Source organism: Panthera onca, chromosome A1, assembly GCF_046562875.1.
Source record: "Panthera onca isolate mPanOnc1 chromosome A1, mPanOnc1 haplotype 2, whole genome shotgun sequence".
Taxonomy (NCBI): domain Eukaryota; kingdom Metazoa; phylum Chordata; class Mammalia; order Carnivora; family Felidae; genus Panthera; species Panthera onca.
In genome coordinates, this window is record NC_138339.1 from 168,176,231 (window position 1) to 168,195,140 (window position 18,910).

The 18,910-nt window shown below is 38.5% G+C and overlaps 1 protein-coding gene across 4 annotated transcripts in view; it reads left to right on the forward strand.

The window, feature by feature from the left end:
• Window positions 1-18,910, forward strand: part of FGF14 (fibroblast growth factor 14) — a 624,162-nt gene that overhangs the window by 445,540 nt on the left and 159,712 nt on the right. Inside the window, exon 1 of one of the 4 annotated variants that reach the window (XM_060636739.3) lies at window positions 7,534-7,795. The exons of the other annotated variants lie outside the window; for them this stretch is intronic. Coding sequence (XP_060492722.1) covers window positions 7,603-7,795 — 193 coding nt within the window. The 5' untranslated portion in view covers window positions 7,534-7,602. Of the gene's footprint in view, window positions 1-7,533; window positions 7,796-18,910 lie in introns of those variants that run through there. 4 annotated transcript variants of the gene reach the window in all.

Sequence of the window (18,910 nt, forward strand, 5' to 3'; positions counted from 1 at the left end):
ATAGGAAAGAATGTTCACAAGTTTTTGGTACCAATACTTTTCACTTTTTCTTTATTGAATCAAAATATTAAGTGACAATAAAATTCCTTCCAGGTTTTTTTAGAAGATGGAAATCTGTTGCTTACTAGAAATAAATGTATCCAGCAAAATGCATCAGTAAGATTGTTCTAACATTAATGCAATCAGTTATTTCTGGTATATATCTTATCATCTATGGCATGGTATATTTCAGTAAAGCTTTGTCTTTTATTGTCATATTTAAAATAATAATGCGTCCTAAAATCAATGGTTTTGCAGATTTGATGGATTTGGTTAAGTTGGAACAGTGGCTGTGGCAATGGCAGAAACAAAAGTAAAGCAAAAATTTTACTTCGTGAAAAATAGCATCTAATATAGATATCAAGGTCACAAAATATATTCTTTGGCCTTTTTTGTTTACTTAAAGTTGAAACAAACTCAAAAATTATGTACCATTTTTTAAGTAAACCATTGGAACATAAGCAGCCTATGCAACAAAGTCCCCTAGAGCTTAGCAAAACCTCGGAAGTCGGGAGGAAAAAGCACCATTGCTAATGAAATTAATATTAATAAGACTAATTTTCTTGTTTATTTTCTTGTTTATATACTTTCCTCCATTAAAATTCAGTTACTTTTATATTTACAGATACTTCTGATAAATACATCCATAAATGTTTCTAATTTATAATGGATTACATGTATCAAGTTTGAAAAGGTGCATATTGTCAACTGGCAATGTGAAAGTGAGGAAGAAAATTGGGTATGGGAGGATAAGTCACAAAGATCAGTAGCACATTCTTATTTATGGCTGAGTAATATTCCATTGTGTATATATACCACATCTTCTTTATCTATTCCTCTCTGGATGGGCACTTGGGTTGCTTCCATATATTAGCTATTGTAAATAATGCTGAAATAAAAACAGGAGTGCATATATTTTTTCAAATTAGTGTGTTTGTCATTTGGTGTAACATAGCTGGATCTAGAGGGTAATATGCCAACTTAAATAAGTCAGTCAGAGAAAGACAAATACCATATGATTTCACTCATATGTGGAATTTAAGAAAAAAAAAGAAAAAAGAAAGACACACACAAAAAAACAGACTCTTAAACATAGGGAACAAAATGGTGACTGCCAGAAAGGAGGTGGGTGGAAGGATAAGTGAAATCGATGAAGGGGACGAAGAGTATACTTACTGTGATTTACAGAATTGTTAAATCACTGTATTGTACACATGAAAGATAATAAAACACTCTATGTTAATAATACTGGATTAAAAAAAAGATCACTAGAACAGTTCTCTCCAGTTCAAGTAGAATCAGTCTCATATCTTTCAGTAAAGCACAAGGGTATCCCTGTTAGAATTCAGAATTCAAACTACATGTCATCATAGATTGAGTCTAAGTCATCAAGCAAAAGCTCAAGTACTCACTGTGTATCCTTTTTATGGTGTTGAGATTATGTGTAATCCAGATAGAATTTTAGATACCTTGGTGCTTAAAGAGATCAAGTACCACGGAGTAATTCATCCCTGACAGCCTAGGATAAGCATGATTCCTATTCCTCTTATTTGGTAATGCCTATCTATGTATCCAACTCCTTATTCTTTCAATAAACAGATATTTACTGAGTGCCTACGCTGGTACCATCTTAAGCGCTAGATAATGTGACAGTAGACAAAAGAAACAAAATATGTTCCCTCATATATTTCAAAGTAGCAAGACAGTCCAAATTAACGAGGAGATATATAGAATTTTAAGAAGGTGTAAATGCTGTGTAGGCCATAAAACGGAGAAAGGAAGAGATGGACTGTGTTATTTTACATAGATTTGTAAGAGAAGAGCTCACGTGAAAAGATACTATGTGAGCAAAGAATTGAGGGGGTTGAAAAAGTCAGATGGAAGAAAAAGTATAAAAGTCCTGCTATAGGATAGGAGCATGCCAGGTGGTGTGAGGAACAGGAACTGGTGAATGAAGAAAGTGAAGAAGACATTATGTCAGAGAACAAGTGAAGGCAGATGTGGAAACGAATCATATGGGATATTGTAGGCACCATGAGGTCTTTGAGGTGTAAGATTTTGAACAACGATGTGATAAAATCTTACTTATATTTTCAACACTTTGGCCACAGTGTTGAGGGCATATCAAAGAAGAGCAAAAGTGGATCCTAGGAGACCAGTTAGGTTGCTTTTATAATAATCCAAAAGATGATGGTGGTAGGTAGTAGTGGAGACAGTGGTAGGAAAGGAGAAGTGACGATATTTTGAATGTATTTTGAAAATAGACTGAGTAGATTTTTCTGAGCAATTACATATGGCATATGAAAGAAAGAAATGATATTGGTATGATGCCAACATTTTTGACTTGTGGAACAAGAAGAATGGAGTTGTCATTCCACAGATAGGGAAGATGGGAGAAGAACACGTTTGAGAAGGAAGACTAAGAGTTTAATCTTGGCCTCATTAAGCATGAGATGCCTGTGAGACCTCTTATTAAAGATGGAAAAAGTGAAGAAGGGAGTGATGAAGAGTTTTTACCAATAGCTACTATATGTTGACTTTCCTGTGTGACAGGCACACTCTAAGTGTCTTACATAATGTTGCCATTGAATTCTCATAATAACCTTATTGTGTTATTATGACAGAAGAGGGAACTGACACTTAGAGAGGCTTAAATGAGTTGCTCAAGGACACACAGTCAAGCCTATGATTGCCTTATTCCAACTGTGATTTTAGCAACTGTTTCATATTATATTCTAGGTAGAGGGAACAATGTATGCAATGTAGAGAGGTCAAAGGGAGCATGAGATCTTCAGGAGACCTCCAATCACAGGGAAGATATTTGAATAATTACCTTCTCATGAATGACTGCTTCATAATTCTTTACAGCTTTGGAATTGTGTTCTCATAGCCACACATTAATCTCTATGAGGACGGGAAATGATTTTATTATCAGTATTCATTGGGTGGGGAAATGGCTTTATAGGGCCAAGTTCACAAATTCAGTCAATTACACACTAAGATTTGAACTCACATTTCTCTCTCCAAAACATACATATATATATATATATATACATATATATATATATATACATACATACAGTATATATATGTATACACATACTATATATATATACATACTATATATATATATATATATATATATATATATATATATATATACATACATACATACATACACTGAATACTTTAAATCTTATTATGAACCCATTTAGGTCATGAAGAAATACAATTGAAAATACATATAATTTTATATTGAAAAAAGCATGGAAATTGGAAAATAATTTACAAGATAGGAATGAGTGATCTGGAAAATAATAATGATAAAAAGAGCTATCATTTTTGAGCACCTTAACAGTGTCAGACACTGTACTAGGATCTTTACATTCATTTACTAACTTTGATCTCACAAGAGTTTAAAAGGAGATTCTATTATCATTTCAATTTTCGAGATGAAGAAACTGAGGCTGAGAGAGACTAAGGCAACATACTAGAGGTCATTATACAGCCGGGAAGTAGCAGAGTTAGGAAATGAACCAAGGCTGTGAAATCAGAGTTTAGACTCCTGACAGCCTGGTCAGAAGCCACTCTACCTAGAAGGTACTTTTGTTTGTTTTTACAAAGTCAAAGGTGAAATTAATAACTCCGGGGGGGGGGGGGAGGGTGGTTCTCATGAATGAGAAATCATTTCCTGAATTAGAGCAAGATATGAATTTGTATTCACCCTCCCAGAAAGGGTTTTCACCCTAGCTTTGCACACACTTTTATCACAGCTTAAAACAGCAGATGGCTCTCTTGCGTTTTCTTTCCCTTACCTCCTTGATCTGTAAACAACTAAACAGCGTTTTGGGGAGGTAAAAGAAAAACACAGGAATTAAGCTAAAGGACCTTGATTATCCCAATGTTGTCTCCACCCCAAGCTCCCTTAAAACAGGAAACCACACACACACACACACACACACACACACACACACACACACACACAAGGCTTGTGAAATTCAGTCTGCATAGACGCCCTGAGTCTGAGGAGCCTGCGGTCCCCCACGCTGTGCCAGGGCGGAAAGCATCAGGAAAGAAAGAGTATTTCTCGTTATCAAAGAGCTGAAAGGCTTGATGCTACGAGGAGTGTTATTAATGTTAGTGGAAGCTGTGAGGATTAATTTCCTTTCCACCTTGAAAAAAAAAAAAAAAAAAAGGTGGAAAGCTGCTTTTAAGAGAGGAAGAGTATCAGAGACTCTCCTAGCCAGCCAGCGCTCCTCACTCAGGGGAACTTGCTTTTGCTAAGAGAGCTACCCCAGGGCCGGGTCAGGATCTCTGTCCGCGGTGCTGAATCGCAGCCTTATCCGGAGGGTACTGAACAGTGAAAGGAGGGGTCTGAAGGAGCCAAAAAACCGACCTCCCAATTAATTACCCAATCCAAAGAGCTGGGGAAAAGACTGCGCTATAAGAAAATGCCTGGAAAGGAAATCATTAACACAGATATAATAAGAATAAGCTTAATCTTAATCTGTCCAAATTAATATAGCAGACACATATGTCATAGGGTAAAAAAACCTTTCAAGGCAAACTAGATTATGTTGTACTAGATGTAAGAGGTCACTGTACTTAACGTTTTGCTTCTTTGAAAAACTCACCACTTGCTTTAGATAAATATGTTTATTTTAATTGTAAAGTCATTTGGAAATTCCAATCTATAAAGTCTGAAATGTCCAAATGACCTTTCTTCAATAATGTAAGGCAGGAGTACCTACTCTTTATGTTCATTGGTATTTATTTCAGTGAATTTTTAAAAAGACACACTTAAATAGCCATTCTTTGCAGAATGACCCTTCCTTTTTTAGCAGGAACGTGGCAAAACAACATACATACACACTTAGTGAAAATATAAGAACACAGACACTAAAACAGAAAACAAAGTGGTAGAGACAGAGCAAAATAGTTAAAACACCTCTTTACTTTTACTATCTCATGGGTTATTATGCTTTACAAATTTCTGGCAAAATTACTTCTGCTTATTCCTTTTAATAATTGTGGTTGTTTTCTAGATATAACACAGCAAGGTTTTGAAAATGAGCTTACAGAGTACGTTCTTAAATGTTAAATATAGGGGCACCTGGGTGGCTCAGTCGGTTAAGTGTCCGACTTCAGCTCAGGTCACAATCTCACGGTCCGTGAGTTCGAGCCCCGTGTCGGGCTCTGGGCTGATGGCTCAGAGCCTGGAGCCTGCTTCTGATTCTGTGTCTCCCTCTCTCTCTGCCCCTCCCCCGTTCATGCTCTGTCTCTCTCTGTCTCAAAAATAAATAAACGTTAAAAAAAATAAAAAAAATAAATAAATAAAATATACATCATCCTAAAGCCAATGATAATTGCATTGGACCCAAATCTACACACTTCCTTTAAATTTTCTTCCACCAAAGAAACTTACTAGTTAATGTGGAGTAAATGCAATGAGTAACAGATGAGAACTAATTGCTTACATGGAGAGGTTGTGGATAAGTTCTATAGAGCAGAAGGTGTCTAGTCTGTAATCAACCCTCGGATGAGCTTCTCCCACTTGCCTGGTTGCAAGTCTTTGTGGGACTTAACTGCCTATTCCTGAGACAAAGAGAACGTGTGTGTTGGTCCAGAACTGTTCCTAGGACTGCTTCCAGAGTGTGCCTCTCCTCTCTCCAGCTCTAAACAGTCACCACCGAAGTGATTGTTAAAAGTCTCTTGATTACCAGATGAATCTTCTTTCTTCCATTCGTCCTAACACTGGATTGTGAGAAGTCTAGTTTTTGCATTTCTTTTCTTTACCTTCCTGTAATGACAAAGCCAAACAGCTTAAAGGGAAGAGGAAAAGGTACTAAACCACAGGAGCAAATTCTACACTTGGCTCTGTCACTCCGAGTGTATCCTAGAAACCACAGATCTGTATTCATCCAAGCATGAAGTGTTTCTCTCTCAACCTTCCTTCCTAGGGTGCCCTCCACTTGCTCCCTTCCTCTTGGACCTTTATATTTTCAGTTATCCAAGAGAGAACACTGCCAGGACACAGACAGGAAGTCAAGGGGAGGAGGCAGCAGCTGTTGTATTTGAATTTCAGACACAGTTCATATGGCTTCGCTCCCTGACAGAGCTTCTCTACCCGGGGACGCCAAAGACAACAGCTCAAATTGGAGTGTTCCTCAGTCTGGCTGCTTTTTGTTGTCCCTGGAATACTGTGACACCGTCCCCCACCCTTAATATTTCTGCGGTGACTTCTTCAGTGTGCTATCGGGCAATTATCCTCTCCAGCTGCTGCTTTGTAGCAGCTACAGCGGCTGGCATCTCTGAGTGCTAGAGAGCAAATTTGGGAAAGGGGTCTTTCCATACGTACAACCTTAGCATAGCTTCTCACCTTCCCCACCCCCCTCCTTTTTGCTCGGTGTTATGGTCTCAAAATGACAGCAAGAGGGAGAGTCCAGCAAGTTTGGGTAGACTGGATAAGGAGTGGAGGCGCCTCCCTCCTCGGGACACACTCTCCTCCCTGCTTCCTCCCCCTCCTTCCTGGGGTGGAGGGGTTTCGGCGCTGAAGGGATTAGCAGGGAGGGCGGAAACCACCTCGCCCTCCAACCGCAGCCCAGAGTTTCTGGGGACCAGGAGACACGTTAAGATTCAGAAGCCCTGGCCAAGCCGCGGAAGCCTCGGAAACCTGCGAGTTTCATCTAAGAAAAAGCGCACCGATATTCCTTCAACCCCACCTGCTCTGGCTCAGCCTCTTAGCACCCCACCCCCTGGAATCCATTTTAGCTTTCTATTATTATTATTATTATTATTATTATTATTATTATTATTATTATTTTAAATCATTACTATATATATATATATATTTTTTTTTTTTTTCTTTCTGAAGAAAGATATAGGAGGGGAACGGGAGGGAGGTGTAGTGGGGTGGGAACGAAGCGCTTTGATTAGAGATCTCCGGGGAGAAGATTGCTCTCCCCAGATGCTGATTTCCAAAGCACTTGACAATCACCGGCAGAACCCGAGAGCGGGCGGCGGCGGCGGCACCGGCGGCACCGGCCGGGGGGCAGCGCAAGCCCGGCGCTGAGTCCTGCTTAGCCTGCCCTAGACGGACGCACGCGCCGAGACCCGGCCGGGACCTGCCCTCCATCCCGTGCCCTGGAAGAAGGCAGCGGGCTCTACCTCCAGCCCGGGAGGGGGGCGAGGCAAGAAGGCAGTGCGAGTGGCAGTGGCGGCCCTCGAGAGGGCTCCGGCGGCGCGCGGTGAGAGGCGGTGCCCGCAGCCCCGGCCCCACTCCCGGCTCCGACGCGGCCGGGAGGCGGCCGACACGACCTCGGCTCCCGGGGCTCGCCCCGCCGCGTCCCGGGAGCACCTGCGCGCCCGGCCCGGCGCTCCGCGGAGAGGGCGATGGGTCCGAGTCGGGACTGAGCGCCCCTACCCCTCTCCCCAGCCCCTCGGGCCTCTTCCCCCCGCCTCGTCCAGGGCGAGCCGCCGTCTGCGCCGCCCTTTCCCTCTCCCGTGTCCCCAGCTCCCCTTCCCTCGGTCCCCTCCCTCCCCGGACCCATTCCTGGGGCCACCATGGCCGCGGCCATCGCCAGCGGCTTGATCCGCCAGAAGCGGCAGGCGCGGGAGCAGCACTGGGACCGGCCGTCTGCCAGCAGGAGGCGGAGCAGCCCCAGCAAGAACCGCGGGCTCTGCAACGGCAACCTGGTGGATATCTTCTCCAAAGTGCGCATCTTCGGCCTCAAGAAGCGCAGGTTGCGGCGCCAAGGTCTGTGTGGGTCACTGTTGGGAGGTGCGCCCCCGGATCTCTCCCATCTCCCCACCTGCCTGGGGCCTCTTCGGGCTCCCCCTTCCCTCCCTCCGTCTCTCAGTGCCCCACACCCCCTAAGTCCCCTTCCGAGCGCTCCGAGCGCCTTCCGCCTGCCCGTGGGAGCTGGGAACCTGCTCTCAGGCAACCTGTAGCCACTGAAAACCCCGCCAGGAGCCGGCAAGTTGGCCCGCTCTTCGCCGGCTGCCTCTTGCTCCCCGAGTCTCATGTGGGCTGGCTTCCAGGGAAAATCTTTCTACTCTGGGGGGGTCTTGGCTTCCCCCGGGGATATAGCGTCTGAGTCTAGAATGCTAGGGAAAGATCTCCGCAGCACCTCGGGGTCTCGCTGGCTGCTTCCAGTCTGATCCGAGGGGTCATGAATTTGTGTGTCTGGCCTCACTTGGCCTCCCAGCTCTCCTGGAAACATCCTAGGGTCCCAGACCTTGGCGAAATGTGGCGATCTCCACCGCGCCCTCCGCCGGGGCCGGTGTCTGAGAAGTGAGTAGAGGGTGTGTGTGAACTAAGGGCTGGTTCAATTGAGATTTACCCAAACGCTGCTAAGCGGGCAGCACTGAGCGCGCTGAAGCCTGAGGTCACATCTTGGGATGCGGAGAGGGGCGCAGCGTAAGGAATAATGAGCCTGAATTGGGGAGGGGGGTTGGCGAGGTACAGACATCCCTAACATGCTTCAGTTTAAATTCAAGGACTCACGAATTACATGAGGCAAAACAAGCAGTTACTACATACAGATGACTAGAATAGTTGCCTTACTATACATCTTTTTTTTTTTTTTTTTTTTTTTTTTTTTCGAGAAACAACTAGTGCCCAGCATGACCTGCTTTTGCTGCTGTAAAATGTCAGGGTCTGAGAAGGCAACTTAGGAGCCGGAACCCCGCGGCTTTTGTTCATCTCTGCTTGCTTCCACATCCAGTTGCTAAGGGCGATTGTTTTGAGACTATGTGGGGTGTTCTGTGGGAGAAATGGGGCTTGCTTGCTTTTCATAACTAAGGGGGCTTGGCAGGAAACATCGAAGAATATATTTACATTAATAGGAGTATATGTTTGCCCAGCACGTTATATTCTTGGTGCCCAGCTGTATTTGTTTTAAATACCCTGTTGTTTCAAACACAGGGGACAGAAGCATATGTTTTACATGTGTATCCATGTGAGTGTGTGTGTACTACACATTTGCAAATTTATGACCAAAAGTTTTAATGCTTGTTTGTTTTTCTTTATTTCTTTTTTTTTTTTAAGGCCATAGCTATATGGTTTTAAAGGACAAGAGCTTATCATGACATTGGAAATTGGAGATTATTTGCTCTTAGAATCAAACTTAAAAGGCAAACATTGGAGGAAAATTAGAATGGCAGTTCTAAGGGAGATAAAATTATACAGATATAATACCTAATTGCATAAATATAATATGACTTAATGAAGTATTTGGGGACAATATTTTCAAATGACTGTAAAAGCTATTAAGAAAAATGGGTTTTAATTTTCCACTTTAGCCTAGAGCCTTATCCAGCAAACCTTTGTATTATAAGAGCAACTCAGTTGTTCTAAACATTGTTGATCCATGAAGGGTCACATTATCATGACTTAGAGTGTTTGCTTTGCCCCCCTTTTTAAATCAGATTATGTTTTAGAACACAGTTTTTACCAGGTAGAGCTCCAAATATGCCATCTACTTGAAGTAAATAAACCTATTCTCTTCTAAATAAGATTACTCTGATATAAACAATGATTAAAACTTACTGTGTCTTCTTTAAATATACAACCAGCAGATAATTTTATAAATATGGACAATACATGTTTTGTCATAGTAATGAAGGAGGGTGTGCTTTACGCTTCTGTATTATAAGATGGGGATATACTTTTTTCCAGGTATGGGAAGATATCTGAGTTTCCTAGTGGTCTGTTATACCATTTCAACCCTGACTGCTCTCTTGGTATTCATGAGTTCAAAATGATATGCGTGCATCAATGATCTGTAAGAAAAACATATTTCAGGTCACTTTTGCTCTCTTATTTTCCATGGGAAAATGGAACAGAAGATAGGCTAAAAAGAAATGTGATCAAGACCTTTCCTTTTATTCTCTTTATATTTCTCATATATAAAGAAATATATTCTCTTGTGAAGAAAAATATAGATATATCCCTGGAACATCAAACATTAATTTGTTATTACTAATTTAAGCAAAATCAATATTAAAACTTTATGTTATATAAATTATATATTGATATATAATTATATGATTTTATATTACATATAACCATAACTATATATGTGTGTGTGTGTGTGTGTGTGTATATATATATATATATATATATATATATATATATATATATATATATTTGTTTCATTATTTAATTAAATGATCTTTAAGAAAATATTTTTAAGCAAAGTTACCTTTACCTCCAAACTCACTCTTTGAGTAAGAATTGCCCTCAGGAAATTTTAAAAATCTGATTTGTTCATTTAAAGATACCACTTTTAGGTACAACAATTTCATATATCTTCATACTGAAATGTCATTAATCTGACAAAGAGTTATTGAATCTTCTTAATATGTCAGGTTCTGTTCTAGGTGTTCTGTATAGAGCAGTGAGTAGAACAAATTAAGTCCCTTCCATCAGGAAGGTTACAAATATGGGGTAGAAAGTCATTGCATATGGAAAGGAACAAATTAATAAGAAATTAGGAAACTGAATGTCCTATAAAGAACAAAGAGGGCTGAGGTGGAGGCTTCAGGGGCAAGGGAGGTGGAGAGAAACTTGATTAGATCAAGTATGCAGGGTGGGCCACACTGAGAACTCCAGGTTGAGAGCTGACATCTGAGAAGAACAATGGAAGCCACTGAGTTGGGGCTTCGAGAGAAGCAGAGGAGGTATAGACACTAAGTACACTGTCATCTTGTATTGTAGGCCATTTTGGCTGAAGTTTACATTTCGACAGGTAAATTCAAATACATTTGACATGTTGGCAAACAGAATAAAAAATTGCTCCACATTTTGTGTTTTGAGAAGAGTAATAGACATATATGTCTTAAATGTAGGGCCTTTTTTCCCTTTTCATGCTTTTTAAATTAGGAATTTATTTAATATAATGATATGGCTTATATTTACTTATGTGTTTTTATTTTAGCTCTATCCCCCACTCTGATCATCTCCCCCCCCCCGCCCCCCCCCCCATGGAAGGGTCATTTTTGTACCAATTGAGTACCTGTTGTACCATTTTGTCCTCTTGTAAAGGACAGGAATTTACAAGATGGCTTTGGTGATTGTGTGGGAACCCTGAGTACCCCACCTTTCCAAATTTATCTCTCTACCTTCCTTACCTCCATAGACTCCAAACACCTTTCAAAGTTCCCAAAATTAGCCACATGCTTTCAAATCCCTGTTCTTTTGTTTGTGCTTTACTCTGTGTATAGAACCTTCTGTCTTCTATTTTCACCTGTTGAAATTGTCTCCATTTCTTAAAGCTTAGAGAAAATGCCATCACCTCTAAGAAGTCTTCCCTCATTGTGGTGAAGTAAGAATACTCCTCTCGTGGCATTTTATACCTCACTGCCATTGTTTATGCCTGAAAATAATTAATTGTGCCACATCCCAAGATGTGATTGATTGTCATTCAGAGCAAAGTCTGTGTTTTCTGCACTTTCATAGACTCTCAAATCTTGATCGAGTGTCTGCCATGTCCTAGGTACTTGGCATTGCCCTTGAATTGAAGTGAAATAAGGAAGGTACCAGATCCAAAGATAAAAGAATGTCACTGAACCACAGTGCTCTAAATAGACCATTTTAAAAGTATATATTTTCAAGTTTTTATATCTTTTTCACTTTCTCTCTCCCTCTCTTCTCTCTCTCTCTCTCTCTCTCTCTCTCTCTCTCTCTATATATATATATATATATATATATACATGTATATATGTATATACACGTATACACACACACACACAACTTATCTCCTTTTTTAAGGGACTAGGGTGATTACATATTGTGAGTTATTCTCAAAAATCCAAGAATATGACCAACCTCACTTTAAGGCTTAACTAAGTTATGAAAATAGATATTTATGGTATCTATTAATTTAGCTAAAGAAAGAAGAGGACACAAGGAAACCAATAATTTGTAAATAGTTTTGTTTAGAATCTTAACTTTTTTTTATTGAAAGTGAAAATTCAAATAGAAACTACAAGCAATGATATATAATGAACACTTTATCCTAAAAGTTCTATATTTTTGTTTTTAATTTTTAAACCAAAACAAAAAACTTTATTCTTGTAAGGCAATACCCTTTCAAATTTTTTAGTGTGGCTAATACAATTGTTTCTTGAAATCTACTTTTTTTTTGGCTACCGTCATAGGAGCCATGGTATCATGTGTCATGTATGGTTTAATCAGTAGTTGTGTGGGTTTCTTACAAACACATTTTACCTAAAATAAATTACAGGATGTCTTAAGAAACAAGGAGTGAAAAGGAGCTACTTAAAATTTGTTTTCAAGTTATTGTAATGTAAAAAGCAGAAATATTTGTACACCTACATCAACAAACCTGCTTTGCTCTAGTGGGATAGTGAAACCCATCAGTTATAAAAGTGGTCTTCTTACCAAATGTTATGTAAGGGAAGGTGTGACCACCTTCTCAGGAAATAGTCAATAGCAAAGAGTAATCAATCAAAAGACCATTGTTCTTTGTGCTACTGCTTCAGAGCCATTACCCCGTGAAAGTACAGACCACATGCTTACGTCGGCTGTTTAGGTCAAAATAAAACAAGAGAATATTTTCCCCCCTACGTATCATCCTTCTTTTCTTTGGGAAGTGTATTTTTTTAGTTTTCTAAGGTCATGTACATGGGAGTCTTCCTACTTGTCTTTTGATAATACCTGTTGCTAACTTGTTGACAATCAGAATTTTATTATTTGTTAGCTGCATTAAGGTAAGACAAAAATCATAGTTTTTTTTTTCTAAATTGAGACGTCTAATTTTTTAACAAGGATATTTTGTCAAATGTAGAGTTTTCCCTACATTTCCTAAATGAGAGATCTTTGGGAATATTGCTGAATTGATAAACAAAACAATGTTTGAGATTTTTTAAAAAGTTGACCTTGCTTGCTTATGCATTTCTTCTTAATTGTTGTAATTTCAACCTTGCACATTTTCACTAGGTGTCTGAAAATGGTCAATACCATAGTGGTGCAATAAATTAAGAAATGATGCAGTGAGTGAAGTGTAAGATAGCATAGTAACTTAGGTAAGATGCGAGTAAGTTTAGGTAAGATGATTTGCTTTGGGTTGAGTTAGAGTCATAGATTGAGTTTACGTGTATTGAGAAAATAATACTGTTTAGTAGTGAAGAAATCCTTTGACATTTTGTAATAAAAGATTTCAGGAGCACCAGTCCCCCTAAATTCCCCACCAGGTTACCATTATTAATTACCGGTTTCACTTTACATTTCAAATTACTAGAATTATTAGTGTAGTTCTACGTTTAGCCCACAAATTTTATTATTTTCATAATAATTTTAATCTATATAATGTTACCATAAGAAAATTGTTTTCAGGTAGACATGAACCTCTCCTCCCCTCTCTTCAGTGTAAAATGATGTCTTTTAGATTTTATTTGTTAGCTTCAAACTAATGGCAGGAATTCAAGGGAAAAGGTAGATGACATTTTTCAGTCTGATTAATCTATTTAGTTTTGTGAATCTAGGTTTCTTTCTAGGTATATTTTGTATTAATTTCTCCCCCAATAGTGAGAAACTTTAGCCAAAACAGACTATGATATTTCAATAACAAAAATTTGTATATGATGTTTTAAATGTTGTCACTAGCATTCAAGTGGAAAAACACAAAAACAAAAGCATAATGGTAAACTCAAACATATAAAAGACAATTTTAGCAAGATTGATGCAATTTAAAGTCAATCACAGTGTGTTAGCATGACTAGAAACAACTAATTTAGAAATTTTACCTATAAAGATTCCAATGTTCATTTTAAGAAACTCAGATTATGTGGCTATGTTACTATTTAATGTTTACTGGAAGGATAGCAGTAGGGAGTGGTAGTAGGAATCTAGACACCTTATAAAAACATTTTATGATAGTTATTACTTTGTCATTCAGACAAAAGACTCTTTTCATAAAGCTGTATTGTGTGAAATATTTTTGTGTGTGTGGAATATGTGTTTCAACCTTCACTCTCATGGTTCCTGGCTATCAGGTTTAACGGGGACCCTTATGGTATGACAGGATCATATGTATGATGGGGTATAGCCACTTAAAAGTCAGTGTCTTACCAGTGCCTGGCATATAAATAACATTGCACAAGAATTCATTAAATGAATGAAAAATTGTATTATTTCTCAGGATATACATGTAACATAGAGTGACTGTTGAAATCACTGCCCACATAGCAATGGTTATCATTGACTGGACATTTATTAATACATTTATCACCTGCCTGTATGGCACTCTGTGTCAGGCACTCTCACACTGAGTACTATCTCATCCTTATAACAAATCTATATGGTAGGTACATTACATTATCTATCCATTGATACCCTAAATTACCTATTAATGGATGAAACACTAATACTATCTACCCATCCATTTTATAAATAAGGAATCTGAAACAAACAAAAAATGTTTGAGTAAATTGCCCAAGTTCATATATCTTCAAAGAGTGGAGCTGAGATTGAAACCCAGGTTGCCAGGCTGACACCAGAGTCCCTGCTCCTAACAAATCCCAGTTCTCAATTGTCACATATTTTATTTCTTATCCCAATTAGGTGAGATACTTCACCATTTTGCAGCACAAAGGAAACTGAGGCTCAAGGAATTTGCATTTTGCCAAAAGACTTAACACCGAGCAAATAACACAAACAGATTTCAAAAACAAATCTGCCTGTCCCTAAATCCTCTATTCTCCCCCTACTTTACCCTTCCCATTCTTCATAATGTTGTGAACTCATAATTAATGAAAGACACCTAACTTTAAGGCATGTAGTAGACATTCAATATATATATCTGTTGAGTGGATTCAAGGGATAGTGTATTATTAACTTTTTAAAATTGAGGGTGTAAGAAAGCTTGCCTGGAAGTGGAGACATTTGTGGGTTTTGGCAATTTTGCCATGATATTTTTCACATAGGGATGTAGCTTTCATTTCCCAACAAGTGTTTGCATGAGACACTCGTTGATGTCTCCTTGGTGAATTATAACATTGACCTGAAACTCTGAAAAAGATTAATTTGGAGTGCTTTCATTAGCATATAATGAATTTCATGTTAAGTCTTTCATTATTTTTTTGTTAATTTTCCTAGATTATATATTTTAGACATTTCTCATTTCTAATGAGATGTTTATTGGTTACATTCCTTATTGGCCTCATTGTACATGATAAACTAAAGCAAACCACTAAGGTTACAGAGTCACAAATTAATCATGAAAATTTCAGACTGTCAGAAACCTAGATACTGTGTGTTGTATGCTGCTTTTGAATTAACACAATGGTTCATATGTATTTTCTAATGAGTTCTCAGATTTTGTTCTTAATACTGATGCCAGAAGAACATAAGGTAGTCAAGTCTAATTTGTGTGTAAATTGTATTATTCGCTTTATAAAAATTGCACATGGGTGAATATTTATCTCTGAAACAAACTTACAAATCTAGTCATATGTTATTTGGATATTTTATTGACTTACATGGCTTTTATTTTCTTCTTTACCTTACTTACATGGTGAAACGAATTGGTTGATCCAACTGTCAACCTACTTTGTGTCTGCACATACACAGATGGTTTCGGCTGAAGAGAAAACATGCATACACATGGGTTGTTCCCACTTTAAGTTCGTAGTCAATTACATCAAGTGGGCCCTTGGGACATTTAACAAAAAATCACTTTCTACTTAACCAGATGATTTTCATACCTTCTCTCTTCCCTGTCTCTTGTACTTCCTCCCCCATACCCCTCTCAACTATGCTCTTAGTTCTCTGAGCATATTTCTATAGTTCTCTGAGAAAACAGAAATAATGAAAAATAAATTTTCACACACTTCACTACTGCCTATCTGTGTATCTAACCATTTACTCCTTTTTCTTCCTGAACTTGGGGATGAACTCTTAATACTCCTATTTAAAATTAAGACCTCATCAAATTGAGGGATAGATCTTTTCTCCTTCTCAGGGACACCAGTGCAATAGTGCCCCTCTCTCTTCTGCATCATATAATCTTCATATCTTACAATATAATTCTCATCAAAATATAAATATGCTGTGACATATCCCATCTTAAAAAGTAATCTCCTCATGATTATTCATTCTTCTCTAGCTATTAAACCAATTGTCTTTTGTCAGCAAAACTCCTTGAAAAATAGATCTCCAAGTTCTCTTCTCCTGTTCTCTCTTGAACCCTTTCTAAATCAGGTTTTTGCTCCCACCAATAAGCTGTTCTTCTTAAGGTCTCCAACAACCTACAAGTGGTCAGACCCAAGGGTTTAATCTTTTAGCCCTTAATCCTATTTGTACAGCACTTGAAATTCAACTTTTCATAATAAACTTGTAGTTTTTACTACAATTAGGTAAAGTCAGCATCAAAATACTTTTAACATATCATTTACCCCATGAAAACCATTCGTGCTGATCATCTCTTCCCAGTTACGATAGGTCTGTATTTACAATTATGGTAACATGTTAACTATTGCGATCATACAACATGACACCCTGCCAAACCCTATTAGTTCTCAGTTGGCACTCAGGTACATTCATTAGAAGGCAATGCTTAATGTTTCCTTACTTGGGAAGAACATTATTTTCATCACATATATTTGTATTGGGCCCGAGCAACCTGTCTTCATAAAACAGAGAATTTGAATCGTCTAAGAATTAGTCTTTCCTTTTTTGTCTTTGCGTTCAAATATAATAGATTTGTGATTAAGTAACCACTGTTTTACAAAATCTTGAATTACTAGCATAGCCAGTAGTGATTGGAAAATTAAAATATTTGGTTAATTTGCTTAATGATAAACATCACTCATATTCAAGCATTATACAGAAGGAAATAGTTATAAATGTAAGAAGGGCCATTTAACAGTTCATTTTCTGTATATGAAATGCTTTCACTGATATAGTCAGTTTTAAGTAATGTTAATGGGTTCTCTTACGTATCTACCTATTGTATGTAGATACACAGTTATGTGATCTGGTGACAAAGTTAAGGTTACTTTGTTACATTTGCATTTTTGATTAAAAAAATCCCCTGTTGGAATGACAAACAGCTTTTGAGATAGGAGAAGTGCAAAGTGCTGGCAATTAGAATCAGGGAGTAAATTCATAGAGTTCTATTATTTCCTCTTGTTAGATTATCCAAGGCAAGATGTACAACCGAGTTCAGTAACTACAACGTGAATACAGTGTCTTTTCTCAGGAAACTCTTGAATGTCTGATGGGCAATTGTTCATTTTCTTCAGAATCCAATAATTTTCTCCTTTTTGAAAACATCTTTAAAATAGTCAGAATTTCATCGCTTGATGTCTTTTTATTCCTTCACATGCCTCATTTTATCTCTTTAAATTTATGTAAATAATTTCTTCCTAGCCCTAGCTACATTATGCCCTTTAAATATTTGTTCATGGCTTTTTATCCTCCTTACCATTTGGCCAACTTACAATTGTTTAACTCTATTAATCTCTCTGCATAAGTAAATGCCACGAGCACCTTAATCATTTCTGTGGCTTACATTGTTCAATAATTACCTCATCCTTATGCCAGCAAATGACATGGAAGCTGTTTTCATGAAGAGAATTTCATGCTGAGGCCAGCCTTGGTGCGGAGAAGATGGCATCTTCCATTTCCCTTCTCTCTGGGGCTGGGTTCTGCCTTGAATGGAGGGATGAGGAAATTGGACAAGTCTACACAAGACAGAAGTATTTGTCTTGGCTTCATGCCTGACCAATTAAAGGAAAAAGCAGGGAAAGTAATCAAACATCTTTACTGCATCTGCTAGGATTAGAAGCATTATATCCCACATCTCTTACTTCTCCCAGTGATAGGAAATAGGTGGTATTATTTTCATTTTCGTGGATGAGAGGAAATGAAGTAATTTTTCCAGAGACTTGTATTTGGCAGAAGTAGTATTTGAATGCAGTTCAGGTCTAACTGATATAGGGTGTATGTTTTTAGAATTGACCCAGCGGATCTTAGATGATAATAGTTTTCAGCATTATATCCCAGTGTCTTCCTAGATTTATCCCCCGGATGGGCTAGAATGTCAACCACAAGGTTTTCCTCTGTTCGTTCTTACAGGTTCCAGATGGGGGAACATGGGTGCTCCAGTGGCTGCCAGGGCCAGTGTTGTCACACCCATGATAACCACCTCCCACAGAAGTGTGTCTTTGGCTCTGCCTCTACTTTCCATTTCCATATGATGCTTGGGACACCAGGTCAACACATTGTAGAGAACAGCAGAGCTCAGACACATTCATTCCGTAGTCTGTAGTCTCTTAGATTTTCTTTTTGGAATGAGCCACCACAGACTGCGTGGCAATGCTGAAGTTTTCCTATAAGGTTTGGAATATTTTATGTTTGTCAATTTTGATATTCTTCATCCCCAGGCCTTTGCATTTTGGAAAATTGTGAAAGTAATAAAAGCTGCTGAAGTTTCGAGAATATGGAATTAATAAGCAAAGTTTTCCTCTTTCTCTGCTACTGCTGCTGAGCTAACACAATTTTTAATCATTAGAAATGTCCCTGGTATCCAAATGCTCCCATGACTGGTTTCATTTTACTTTCCGGATGCTTTATTGTTGTGTGGTCAAGTGAAACAGACTCATGGTACAATATTAAGCACTTTTTTGCAAGGTCTATGCCACTAAATCAGCCTAAAGGTAAAATTTTCATGTCTGTGTGGGTTTTTCTTTTGCCCCATGACAGTAGCAAGAGATTACTTTAGCACCATCTCCCTACATTCTTAGTTTAGAGCATAAATATTCCTATTTGTTCACTTTTTGAAAAAGGAAACACAGCACTTTGTGACATCACAGCTGTTTAACATGAACTGAAATGTTATCGTTC